This window comes from Salminus brasiliensis, chromosome 1, assembly GCF_030463535.1.
Source record: "Salminus brasiliensis chromosome 1, fSalBra1.hap2, whole genome shotgun sequence".
In the NCBI taxonomy this organism is placed as follows: Eukaryota; Metazoa; Chordata; class Actinopteri; order Characiformes; family Bryconidae; genus Salminus; species Salminus brasiliensis.
Window position 1 is genome coordinate 79,098,281 of NC_132878.1, and position 14,515 is coordinate 79,112,795.

The 14,515-nt window shown below is 39.3% G+C and overlaps 1 protein-coding gene across 4 annotated transcripts in view; it reads left to right on the plus strand.

Annotated features, from left to right (window-relative positions):
• Positions 1-1,841: 1,841 nt before the first annotated feature.
• The window catches only part of sh3kbp1 (SH3-domain kinase binding protein 1), an 87,089-nt gene continuing 74,415 nt past the window's right edge, over positions 1,842-14,515 (plus strand). For 2 of the 4 annotated variants that reach the window (XM_072690225.1, XM_072690233.1), the window contains exon 1: positions 1,850-2,255. In XM_072690225.1, coding sequence (XP_072546326.1) covers positions 2,252-2,255 — 4 coding nt within the window. In that variant the 5' untranslated portion in view covers positions 1,850-2,251. Of the gene's footprint in view, positions 2,256-14,515 lie in introns of all 4 variants that reach the window. The other 2 variants (XM_072690250.1, XM_072690217.1) reach the window with 2 other exon arrangements.

The following is a 14,515-nucleotide window of genomic DNA, read 5'->3' on the forward strand; positions in this document are numbered from 1 at the left end:
GATAGATAGATGGAAAGATGGACGGGTGGACCGACAGACAGACAGACAGATAAATAGATAGATGATGCTTAGGATGTTTTGCTTCCTCTGGCACTAAAGATCTGTAGTGTGTGCAGGGCAAGAAGGATTCAATCAAGTATCAGAAAATCCTAAAATTGTTAGTGATGCTGTTTGTACATTTTTACTCTCTAGAAGCACAGACTACATATTGAAGTGGCATCATCATCATTTTCTGTGGAATACCTGAACTGTCCAGTGCCTAAGAATTCTAAACAACTGCATACAGTTACTTGCAAACATTTGAGCACCCCTGGGCACAGTTTATGTTGAAGTGAATAGTTATGTGAGTAGAAGATGAACTGATCTCCAGAAGGCATACAGTTAAAGATTAAACAAAAGATTAAAAATGTAAAACCTTCTTATCAACAAGATTAGTGTATTATTTTTGTTTTATACAATTTTACTCTTGTAAAAGTACTGATGTAACTCAGAAAGGTATATTGGGAAATAAGTGATCGCATTAATGTGGATATTTTGCCGTACTGACCACCAGTAAGGCAGTTCACAGTGGTGGGGAGAGGAGCATTGTTGTAAGCTTTATTGCCCACTATGGGGTGCTGTTTTACTGCCAGTAGTATTAACAGACACTCCAAAGAGCATCTGCCACTAAATACTATTTCCTCACATGCCCTACTACAACGTCCCCAGAGAGCCTTAACAGCATTCTGATACATGTTGATTCTCCTCTGCCGTTTCCTCTGTCCTCTTTTCTTACTGGCTGTAAAGAGTGTAACAATACACAGATTTTTAAAGCTTTGTTTTTTTTTGGTTGCTGAAAACATCTGGATGTCAAAACTATAATGATATATGACACAGCTTGCCTTTTCATAAAACAAGCCCCCAAAGCAGAAAGCTTAGAATTCAGAAACAAGGCCTTGTCATTTGAGCGTGGGTGCACAGCATCCCTTCCCGACCATTAATATGACAGGAGGCACTCAGGGGCCTAGGTTTCACTGACAGTGCTTCCCTGATAAGATGACAAATGACAAGCCCTATGAGGTTTTCGAAACGCTGTTTGTAATTTGTAAAAGTCGTTGCACCCTCACTGACCTTTCGCCATGTTGTAAGGTATTCCACTTCACTTCCATGTGTGTTTGGATGTGTTTATGTCCCTATTGTGCTTTGATTGACAGAAAGGGCTTAGCTGTCCCGCCATGGGCCTAAGCCCAGTGTTTGTGCTGCTGATGCTGAAGGGACTGACACTCACCCAGTGGGGAATGTGCTTTGGGCAGCAGAAAGCAGACTGGTTTGAGGTGTTAGTCATTGGGTGGGGAGGCAGGGTGATGCAGAAAAGAGAGAAAGTACACATGGGGGATCTTCTATGCTAGAATATGTAAACACTCACTGCTTCATAAAGTAAACAGCGCAGGTGACTTACATGCTGTTTCACCGTTTGACCGCCGGGTGGCAGCAGAGAGCTGACTAACACGTTTTTACAAACCATGGGGGAAAAGTCACTAAATCATCACGCATTTGAGTAATAAACAGCGTGGAAATGTAAGACTGGGAATGTAAGATTTGCATAAAATCACAATTTCAGGGTGAGACTCTCATTATTCGTGTGTCATAAAGTTGGCACCAACGTATCCAAGCATCTCCATCACTCAGAATTAAGAGAAGTTTCTAAAAGTGGACGAGATTAGATTATATATTGTAAAATAAATGTATTAAACTATTAAAACTAAGTTGATTAAAAAAAATTGCTGTTTAGAAAAGCGAGTTGTCTTGAGTACAGTCAACGGTACAGTTGATGAGGGAACCAAGCTAACGTTACACGTTCTCTCGCGAGAACACGCGGGCTGGGCTCAGGCAGGGCGGGTTGGGGACGCTGAAACGAAACGCTGCAATCGGAGCTTGCAACGGGGGCAACCATCCCACGCATCGTCCCGTCTCCCTTCGCTTTGTCGCCCTTTCCTGCTTTGCTTCTGGGAGAGAAGAGAACAGCCCTGCGTACAGGACTATGCTTCCCCATCGTGCCCCGCCTGCCTAAGCCCTCAGTCAGTAGCAGCAGCAGCAGCAGCAGCAGCAGCAGCAGCAGCGGCGGCGGCACTACCGTTATATTCCTCCACCACTCGGACTGGTGCGCAGGGGCTTCATCTCTACCACAGTAGAGGACTTCCCCCTCCTTTCTCCCTCTTCTCCTGCAGATATCAGTCTCCTGGAGGGCCACGCTGCGAGAACAAGTTCATAAATGGGTGAGTAGAGCAGCCTTTATTCAGACTGTTCAGGAGAACAACTCAGCTCACATTTCTCAAGTCTTTCCTGGACCTTCTTATTCCTTCCAGTGCCTTGAGAGAAAGCTGAGCTTAGTATGTGTGTGTGTCCTTAAACTATATCTGTGTCTGCAAACCCCCTATCCAAAGTTGAACAGGATGGACTCAAGATGTGGACACGTTTACGTCCTACCCCTTAACCCCCCCCTGTTAAGACCTGAAAGAGTTAACTCCAACTGTATTTCATTCCAGCTCCCATCCAGCTGGCCTGAATGTGGAATCCTCTGCCCTTTCATGAGGATGTGGAGGAAGCACCATATGCCTATGAGTCTTTCACTTGGGGCTGAGCCTGTAACTCTGAGCTTTTGTGCTTTTGCTCTTCTGGTCTGAATGTGGCCAGATCTGCTCTACAGGGCTGGGATATTAGCTGATGCCGTGTCTTCTTACTGCACCTCTCAGCACAGATGGTGTATGTTGCAAACTGATAGGGTGGGCACAGGTATTATGATTCCTTGCGTTATATAGGAAAGTGGGGTAGGTCTTGGTACTTTTGTAATATGAGAAGCTTTGGAATTTGCTTATTAGGGATTTTCAAGGGCCTATAGCATGCTACACTGAACTTTTTTTGATTTTATGTCCCATTAAAGGGGCCTGATGTATGTAGACATAGTGATTTTTGCTAAACATAGTGCATCCATATGGTCTGTATATGGAACCACATGCAAAATTCAGATTCTTTATTTTTGTGATATTGTGCATTTACATATATCAGCATGGCCAGGCTAGGTCCCTGCCCATTCACTTTAAAAGGTATAGTGAGTGTCTCAGCCAGGGTTGCATTGTAAACAAGGCCCGATACAGAGAAACCAATCAAAGCAGAGGGTGTTTACATATTTCAGTCTTAAAGGCTGAAAAAACGAATGAACTCTTAGGGATGAAGAGCTTTTCTACAATAGCAACGTAATGGAAGAGTTTTGGTTGATCAGTGTCATAGGTGGATGTAGGATATGGACCCTTTAAAGCATTCCCTATTACCTGGTAGCCCAGCGTAACCTGAATATGCAGGCCTGAAAGCTCTGAAAGCTAGGCAGTATCAATGTATTACTGATGAGGCCTAACTGGAAGGTTACTGGTTTGCAGATAGCTCTAACTGATGCTACTGATAGTAGATCACATCTCAGGCCCTTTGAAACCACAAGGTGAGGCTTAGGCTTGTTTGTGATGTGTGTATATATATATATATATATATATATATATATATATATATATATATATATATATATATATGTGTGTGTGTGTATATTTCACAGCAAGAGGGGTTGTTTGCCTTCTAGTTTTGCAAACCTAACAGCAGCAACGGCAGTAAATGTCTGCACTTTTAATGATATTAGATATGGAAAATTGCCAAATTCTACCATGTTGGACAAATCCGGGAAATCAGAACAGGTAAAGCTGCCAAATAAGTGTTGTTCCTCTTACTTATCTCTGTCTAGAGCGACTGTAGTCTTGTATAAGGAGTGGATGTAGGGGCCTGTGGGTCACATGCTGCCGAATACTATCTAAAATGAGTTTTTCTCCGATTTCCCCGCACTTCAGGAACATATGCATCACAACAGTGACACCTTCCATAAGGCTGACCCTGAGTCACATATCGGCACATATGCTGAGGCTTTACGGCCACAATCCTCTTAAACTCCCCACAGTGCATATGTATCCCTGTCCCAGTCCTGTCTACACAGAGTTAATCTCCCCACAAAATGAAAGCAGGAATAAGTATACTCGTACACTGTGTGGCCAAAGGTTTGTGTACGCCTGCTCAGCCAGTGCTTCTTACACCCCTAACTGTCTATTCTTCTGGGTAAGAAGTTCCCCAGGTGTTTCACGCACCATTGCTGTGAGCCAAGAGAGCATCAGTGAGGTCAGGGACTGATGTTGGATGATCGGTTCTGGCACTCCTAACCAAGCTCAAATGTATTGGATGGAGCTTATTCACAGTTCCACTGCTCCACAGCTCAGTGGTGCTCAAGTATACCACTCAGGTTGATGCTTGAATTTGGTCATGGGGATCTTAGGCTCATGTGTGGCTGCTCCAGAGAATCCCATTCTATTCAGGTTCATAGGTGCAATTGAAAATACACCATACTTTTGAGAACATACTGTATTTTAGTGTCACTCAGATGGATTTAAGGTCATCTTTTAGGTTTACTAAACGCAGGCTGATGTTCACATTGTGTGAACATTGCACGATGACTGGACCAATTGAAAGGATCATGAGTACTTGCCATAGTACTTGCCTAGTATGTGACGTTTGCCCTGAGATCTGCAGATCTTTATTTACTTGTAAAAGCCACAGTGAAAACACATGCCTGCTGTGTGGGACATGGCATGGAAGTGAAGGAATGTCCCAAAGTGTTTAAAAAGTGCACCAAAATGTGTATTGCGTTGTTTTTCAATTGTCTTAAGATATAATATGTGCATTAAAAAAATAATACATAGTGCAACAAAGCTTGTTGTGCTTGTAGCTTAACATGGACTAAAAGCCATTGATATGTAATCTAGTATCAGTGAGTATTAGTCCATTTCCAGTATGCAAATCAGTTGCCTTCAAATAAGCTCAGCTCAGCCACACACTAATACTGTATATATTTCAGACAGGCCTAGAGTGATTTCAGATAATGGGGGACACTTTATAAGGCTCATAACCTGCATTTTCCAACTATTTCATATATTTATGAATTTTTCTTGTATACCAAAAACACTCAGTGGTCATTTTCTACCCTTTCTTAATCCATTTGAATTAGAAGGAAAGTTCAACAGAGGCTTATTGCTCAGTGCAGAGTGTTGCAAATAGCTAACCTGCTCTAACATTATAAACAGTTGTGAAAATGGTTTCATCGAAATCATATTCTGCATTAGTTTCTTGTATTTTTCTTGTATTTATGTAGTGAAATATTCATTTTGACATAGATTCTCAATGTATGAATTACTTTTAGCAATCCGTACTAAATGGCTTTGCACAGCTGAATAGTGAGACCACTAGTTTAAGTAACCAATCCAGTTGTAGTCCAATATGATGACATTTTATCGTATTGTGATAATTTTTGTTATTGTGATACACAATATGCTTTTCTAATTATATCAAGGATATTGTTAATTCTTAATAAATGCTGATCAGATGCAGGTTTCATTGCAAACAGCGTAATTAGACTGGTTTAATTAGATGAAGGGCTTTGTCTTGAGGGTGCAGCTGTTCGAGGATCAGCAGTATTTCAGCTTATCTTGATATCTGTGGTATGGTCTTCTTTAAGACCAGTTCATCTCCCTCTTCTACGTTGATCTCCTTTTCCTCCCCCGTGTGCAGAATTTTATTCACTGACTGCTTCTTCATACCTAAAAGCTCATCATGTACTCGTTTCCCCAGAGGCCAGAAATCATGTCTCACAGCAGGTTGTGCTCTCCTAAAGGTGAATAATACATTGTACACGCTTACGTAATCTCCTGGTGAGTTGTGCCCTGTTGATGGGCATTTTGACTGACGTCAGTGCTAATGCTACATTGCAGGACTTCCCATTTTCTGGTGCATCAGATGACGTGGTAAACCTTCATGAGGTACACAGAGCACCTAATTTAAACCTAAATCTTGACTGGACAAAATCTTAGGGCTACACAGTAAATCATTTGTTGATTGTATTCACAGTATAGGTCTTGGTATCGCAGAAAGCTGTAATCATGATGTTTAGCTGTGAGCATTGCAACAAATCTTGCAGATTGGTTCATCGGTTTGTTTTTGTTTTTTTAATGGAATGTCGGACTGCTTACCTAACTAGTGAGCTTTGGAAGTTGTAAAATTGGCTGTGGTAAGGAAAATTCAACATTGTGAAAGAAACAAGAAAGTCTCAATCTTCAACCATTTGCCATATATATATAAAATTTAAAAATATGATTTATAATTTAAAAAATATTATATATTTTTAATAACAACTATTGTGTAATAATATTGTTAATTTTATGCGGCTATTAAAGAACAATCCCAATCTAATTAGCTGATAAGCTGCTTCCAAGCTATCGTTATCAGTAGCTTATAATTAGTAGTACAGTGTGTGTGTCTGTGTGTGTCTGTGTGTGATACATAGGGCCAAGCTAATTGCTTTTCTCTTAACTGTGTGAAAATATATGCCAACAACTCTTGCTCAGCTAGTGTACGTGCTAATAACATAAAAAAATAATCGTATTTATGTATTTTATTTATTTACCCTGTGCACCAAATTCATAGCCTTCTTGTTATGACAATAGAATTGTGAAATGTAACAACTGTGGAAAAATAACTTAATCATGATCAGCTCAAATAATTGCACTTGTATAATTACGCATTAATTGTGACAAGCCTGCTAATGTTGTAAAGGGTATGACCCCGTTTAATTAGTGTGCGATTAGCTATTCTACTTACATTAGGCAGTGACATGTGAAAGCAGTTATGTGTTTTGTTCAAAATTCTATATTTTCCATTTTGATAAGGGGGTTGCAGTGTAGCACGCTAGTTGGTTAATTAGTGGTTACTTGCTGGCCCCCTCAACCTGTAACCAGACCACCCTAAAATTAAATTCTAATGATCGATTTAAGAGCTGTTTTTTTTCATTAATAAAATGACTTTGAGATCTGTTGTTGCAGGTGAGGCAATGGCAGTGCAGATAAAGACATATTAAATGCCTGCAGGTTTACACTGTAGTTCTCTCTTTTGAAGAAGTGTTCATGGTCTGGTTGTAAACCTGCTTCTCCAATCCTGTCCTTAAAGCCAAGACCTTTTTATTTATTTATTTATTTATTTATTTTTTAAATGAATTTCTTTATTAGAGCTTATATTCCTCTAAAACAGGATGACTGTTGGCTTCAGCCGGTGGCACTGTGCGATGATGAGGCAGTAAGGGATTTACAGAATCCGCAGAGATGAAGCATACTGCGTTTACGTGCAGCCTTACCCCAGTGCAAGGAAAGATTCTTTTAAAGAAATATCCCTGTATTTTTCAACCTATTATCTGTCTGCTGCATTTGGAGGCCCAGCATCGGCCCATTGACTTCTATTATGTGTTTTGAGTCAACACGTTTTCTGTTCTTTTGTAGGTAAAGGGAAACGTATCTCACCTATTGTTTGTTGCAGATGCAGCAGATAAGAGATTCTGAAGCATTCCTTTAATTCCTTTAATAAAAGAGTATTTCCCTGTGCCCTTAATGGCCTGTGCGAAAGTAGAAGTAGAAGGTCTGTTAAATAACAGCTGTGTACTGATTTCTGGCATATTAACCTGAGAGGGTATATTATATAAGTACAGTTTTACAACTTGTCTGTATTACGACTGTCAGCTGTCTCAGCAGTATTAATAAACAAGCTGGTTGAGGCGTGCACCTCCTGAAATATTGCATCTTTGTCCTTTAAAGAGCCCATATGCTATATTTGTCTTGTTGTGTGTGGGTTTCTTTTAAACCCCTATGGTCTATTTATGGTGTTTGTGTGGGTGTTTGTACTGAAAATAGTCATTTCTGATGTATGCTTGTACAATAATTTTTTTTAACCTCGATATCTTACTAAAAATTGGGCAGTTTTGTTACTGTTCCTTTAATACAGATTACATCCACATTTCTGATGTAAATGACCCCCTTCTCTGATTGGCTGCTGGGCCAACTAATAACATAACCTTATGACATACCCATTTTGAATAGAAGGTTAACCTGCTGTTGAGAGAGAGAGATGTAAATATGTAAGTGATTTTGTGACATCACAAAAACAACGTTTTTACAAATTATTTTCCTAATGTGAGTCGGGAAGTCAATAAAACAATGCTTACATACGACATCACTTGTGTTTTAAAAAAGTAAGGCCAGTTAATTTCCTTATATTGGCCCTTTAACTGTTCTGTAGTACTGCACTTTCTACAGTGGAATAATGTACACACATTGCCATATTCCACAACAGCAGTTTATATACACACACTCTCTCACACACACACGCACACAATGCATGTGAATGTTTAACACCAGTAAATGCCAAATTGCTGTGTACCAAATCACAAGTAGAATGGAATGAGGAACAGTCAGATAAAATGCAGAAGTCCTACTGTATTGTCCTTTTTGCTGCACGGTGAAACTGTTTAATTGTATAAAAAATAGTTTGCATATATATTTATGTATTTGTTACGTTCATGCAAAACTAGATTTAATATAAAGAGGGAAAAAAACTCAGTGACATTTATTTATATTACTTTGGATGAACCTCTTGCAGAGCACATTTTCAGTTTTGAGGTTCCCTGTAAGTTAGATGCTCTAATTGTATACAAAATCTCTGACGGCTCTCAAAAGGATTAAGCTAAGGGTTTTTAGCAAACTCAGGGTTTTATTTGACTGAATCTGTTCAATCAATATTTTGGTGTATGTTATTTACAGACAAACTGTTCATCTTCAAAGCATCTGCAGGTAGAGGCTCACATGTTGCTGACAAGTAATAGTCATGCTTTTGGTATGAAGCATTCTTTGAAGGAAATAAATGAAAGATTGATGAGCTCAATGACAATTTAAGGCCATTCTCTGTTCTCAACGTTAGCCTAGCATCCCACAATCTAAATGAAAGGAGCAAATTTCACATACCGAACATGTCTTTGTTGATCGGTTGCATATTTATTTTTCTTTAAATCATGTTTACAAGTAACAGCTTTTCTAATATCAGATTTGATCTTTTGCAATCTTTGAACCTGCAATCTTATACACTTACACTCATCTTAAAAAACTATTCAGATTTGATCTGAACTTTTAAGTACAGTTATCAAACACTGTTGATGCTTTTCAATGTTTTTTTTTTTTTTTTTCATTATCTTGCGTTAATACAATTACAGTATCTAAAATAAGAGATTTCCAAAACTTCTAAAAAGCTTTAGTAATGATTCCATATGTAAACCTTGTCTAAACCTGGTCTTGAAGCTGTGTGATTCATTCAAGGAAAGTGAACCATGTGTCTTTGAAACCTGCAGTACACCGTTTTGCAGGAAACGTCAGGCCAAATCTCCACTAAACCAATACGTTGTAATGCAGGACATGCTCTTTAAGGGCCAGTACTCTGGCTATATATTTTGGATGTTGAACAAATAGAAAAGAAAGAAAATGGAGGTCCAGTATCAGAAAGATGTGCTAGGCCTGCTCTTGACGTCTACATTCAAGCTGTGCAGAGGACTGTGCATGCAACACACATGGCCTAATATGGGCATCAGGCAAACAAGCACTTTGCAAACATGAACACGGTGGTGTTTGCTTAAGTGTTGAAGTGCGAAGCTGAAAGAAACTCTGTCTTGTCAGCCTTCTTCCCCCCCAGGCTGATTTTAACTTGCTGATCTTATCAGTGGCGGATGTGTCATTAGGTAATATCTGCTTAAAAACAGAGTTCCACTGAAAGACGCATCTTCAACTGTATAGTATTTGGCTCATGTGCATTTAATGTTGGGTGATAATGGGGGGGGTTTCAAAGGTTGGCAATGTTTAAAAGGAAAGTTTACCATATTTCACATTTGAACTCTTCATTATATCAATTGCTAACAAGCTAACAAGCTGCCCCCAGTCCAGTTAATGGCCAAATGATTTTGTTGAAATTTACATTTACATTTACAGCCTTTAGCTGACGCTCTTATCCAGAGCGACTTACAAGGTGACTCGTATTACAGAGGTGGGCCAATGTAGTGTTAGGAGTCTTGCCCAAGGACTCTTATTGGTGTAGCGCAGCACAATCACCCAGACCGGTATTCGAACCCCAGTCTCCCACATAGTATGGTAGCTCCGTGGCAGGTAGTGGTGTTATCTGTTGCGCCACACCAACCATGTTGACATTGCCGTTAGTAGATATGTTCCACAGTAGATATGTGAAATGACTAATAATTGGGGGAAATTCGGGGGGAAAAGTAATTGGTAGCCAGACCACCATATCTGTCGAAATGGCCAAAAGACAACACGAGTCTAATATAGACCTTTCTGTATATTAAAAATGTAGATTTTCTACTGTAGTATTTAGTCACAACCTAGCATATCATACTCCAATTATTAATGTATTCTTTATGGAAACACAAAGATTGCGTTGGATGGCTAACAGTCAATAGTCAGCCATAAAGTACTGCGATCTGAACAGAGGCAAAAAAAATGCATTGTGGTTATTGCTATTAAGAAAAGGCATTCCATGGATCTAATAGTTGTATACTATAATCTGCTGTCTGAGAAACAAAAAAATATTCTGATTCAATGTTAAGGATGTAATCAAATTGTTCTGTAATCTGTCAGTTCTTCCATTAGTGGGAAAAGTAAAACAGACTCAGCCAAACTACAAAAACCAAGTTGGTTACTAAATAAATGATAATAACACCAAATTAACTACTAAGGTTACTCAGAACCGAACTTACGTCCAGGACCTGCAATGCGTCAGTCCATTAGAAATCAGAATTCCCGGTTTCACATGACTTCCTGGTAATCCGCTGCCAGAGAGATGCATAATAATACACTGTTAAATATATAAGTTCCTTAAGGATGGAAGGAAATTGTTCAATTTGAAACAGTGGAGGAACTTCTTCTGGTGCTTAAGGCATTTTTTTCTTCTAAAAAACTTTTGAAGGTTCCTCAAAGCAACCTTAAGAGGTTCCTTCGCCATTTCAAATTGAAGAACTTCCAAAGGTTCCTCAAGGAACTTTTAACAGTGAGATTTTTTTTCTTTGGTCTTTAATTTAACCCCAGGGTCAGTATTAACACCATATTCAGGGTGCTGCTTCACTCAGTGGAAACTAGTGTAAAAACCTTGATTACTGCTCCTGATGGATCATTTCCACAGCCTATAACAGCACCTCATGTTGCGAAAGAGATAACCAACTGCTGCACTCTTCACCTACACCAATAAAACACCTGGACCACTTTGTCCCACCTCAGCATCACAACCTACTAACGACAAAGAACAGGGTGAACCAAAGTATGACGGGAACTACAGCCTGTACGTTGGGGAAATGTGATTGTTATAGCATATTCCTATAGAATATTCTCTATAGAATGAATGGCACAGCTGTCTAGGTGATGGGTCTATCATCAGGAGAGCTGGGAGCTGGCAATCCCAGAAAGCACAATTGGTCTTGCCCACTCTAGGTGGGTAAGATGGCCCTTTCTCTCATGTCGCACGATGCTGGTCAGTGCGGGTGTCTTTTAGCTGATGTAACGGAACTGGTAGCTAGTGTTCTCCTCCAAGTGTGCTGAGTTGTCTAATGATGTAGCATTAAATAGAAACAGGTGGTCCTGCTTCTTGCTAGCCTTCACCCTCCCAGTTTTTTGTGGTATTGTGTGATAAGAAGGAGTCCTAGCTAGTAAGTAGATCATGTAAAATGACTAATAATTGGGGGAAATTCAGGGGAAAAAGTCATTGGTAGCCAGACCACCAGATCTGTTGAACTGGCCAAAAGACAACATGAGTCTAATATAGACCTTTGTGTATATTAAAAATGTTGATTTTCTACTGTAGTATTTAGTCACAACCTAGCATATTCAAATTATTGATGACAAAAAGATTGCATTGGATGGCTAACAGTAAATAGTCAGCCATAAAGTACTGCAATCCGAACAGAGGCCAAAAAATGCATTGTGGTTATTTACGTTATTTGCACATTGCAGCTTTCCTTTAAGGGCTAATACTGCGTTAATAATTAAGCAATGGTCTGTGGCATAGCTTTAATTTCTTGCTGCCGCACAATCCAAAACTGTGTGACCATGCAGCCGTTATGCTTCTGGCTGCTCTGCTTAATGATCCAGCCCCTGCTAACTATGCTTAAGCATGCACAAATAGGATGCAGTGCAGAGCGGGCTGTACGCTGAGAGGTCTGTAAGGTTTGCGGGTGGCGGTGTAGCTTTAAATGTCATGGTGCATGGCGGTGTCTCTGAAGATCCACCGCTCTGACAGCTCAGCTGGCGTCCTGCTCTTATCTGATGCATGACTGTGAGGCAGCATCTATAGTTCTTTACAGCTTCTCTCAGAAAGAATCGCTCTGGGCTTCCCTGCTGTTCTCAGGAGAGTTCACAATTATTTAATTAAGCTTGATTTTCTTTACTTTTTTATATACATTTCGGTTATTCAGCAACTTTCTGTGGATTCAGTATGTTGTTGTATGAAATCTCGAACAATCTCTATTGTTATGTAATGTGTTTTATGTGTTATTATTATTATTATTATTATTGTAGTTGTTGTTATTATTGCTATTTCATGTATGTTTTTTGCTTCTAGTTAAATATATCATTGATTATAGATTCTAAAATCTGGTCAGTGCAGTCAAATCACAACCTTCAGATTAACGTATCGCAGTGAATTGATGCACTACGCCTAGGGCTGAATGAATAATCACAAAAAGATCACAAAAGCTCCTATATTCATAACATTGTTGTCTTAATTTTTAATTGAGGACCATTTTTTAACTAAAAATGAAGTGAATTGAGTTAATTGAGTGTGTATACTGTTTGTGTTTGTGGCATCGTGTGATAGGATGTTACGATGACATGGGTGAGATGAGATGATATAGGAGATACTTGGAGGTTTTAGTTTGATCATGGGTGGCGCTCAGTCTAAAAAGCTAGTTAGACCAATCAGAAGCTACCAAACACCTGTGCATATGTTCATGACAACACAAGCATAACTATCTGTTGGTCGGGTGCACTATATACAAAAGTGGCCTACATACCAAATTAGGCCTCGAAATAATAGATTTATGATTTATGGGGAAAAAAGTCATTATTTTGATATCATTTGAGAATTTCAAAAATAAGTCAACATAAAAAATATATTTCAAAATAAACTCGACAAAGTAATGAAGGTATAAAGACAATTTCACAAAGAGAAATCATACCAAGAAGGTAAAGATTTAGAAAAAGTAATTATTTCAAGAAACTTGACCACAAATTAGGCCTGAAATTGAATTTATAGAAAATAATTAGCAATTTCAATCACCGTTACCATATCAGTGAGACAAATCACAGATACTTTCTTCAAACCGCTCAAAGCCGCAATTACGCTCTCAGTAGCTCATTTTTCCCATCCGCTGCCAGGACACAGTGCTCTGTATCAGAACCATCTGGAGTCAGGATTGGCTGTGAATAGCACTTTTGCAGTCATGTGATGGGTGTCAAAGCGAGAGCCTGTTACAGAGCTTTCAGGAGAAGCCCCGCTCCTGCTCTCACTCCCACTCTGTCCAATCAAAAAAGCAACCCCCCCCCCCACCCCCCCGTCAGCAGCACACAGACTGCTTTTGTTTCAGCGCTTGATGAGATGCAAGCCGAGACGCCCGCTTTTGGTACGTGGGGGAGAGGTAACAAGATGCACGTTTAGGTCTCCATGGTAACCCTTATTTGGCACTAGAGTCCCCATGGTGATGGGACCGATTGGCGTTTTTGGTGTGCAGACGCACTCGTCTTTGCTAGCCAGGTAGTGTTAAAAGGCCCGCCCTTGCCAGATCAGATGGCTCATGAATATTTATGCAGCTCTTGACAAATGGATATAATTCAATTAGTAGTTTGGGAAGATTTACCCCCTTATCCTAAATGTAGTCAATCAACAAGGACTTCAACTAAAATAGTCTAAATAATCACACACTTGCCTCAAACGACATGAAGTAATGTCAGATAGACTTCTTGCCTGTTAAAGGAGAATTATAATAATGTTAATTTTCTCTTTCTATGTATGTTATTATATTTAAAAGGCTTTTACTGATGACTTTTCTCAAAATTTAATCTCTCAAAATAATCACTTTTAATTTAACGAGTCATGTATTTTAGATGCTAAGTCAATAAGTGATTCATTGAGGCATGATAAGTCCATAACTTCAATACTAAGTTAAAATGGTGGCATAGTAATTCATTATTGTGACATTATTAGTCTAAAATACTAAGTGAAAATGTTGGGAAATAAGTCATTTTGACCTTTTTAAACTAAAGCTCTGTGAATATTGGATTAGTATTGCACATGAGGAGGTGGGTTCATGGAATTATTACTGGATTGTCTCAGTGATTGTAGTCCTGTCCAAATCCACCATGCCAGTTTTTAATGGATTTTTGCATCTATAAAGGTTCTTGGGGCTTTTAGAAACTTCGACTTAGAAATAACATTGGGTCATACTGTACTGATCCCCTGTAAACACATTGTAGACTGTTTCTTCAATTATTTAAAAACCTGTGGAGAAGTTGGAGTTTTCCCCATACTT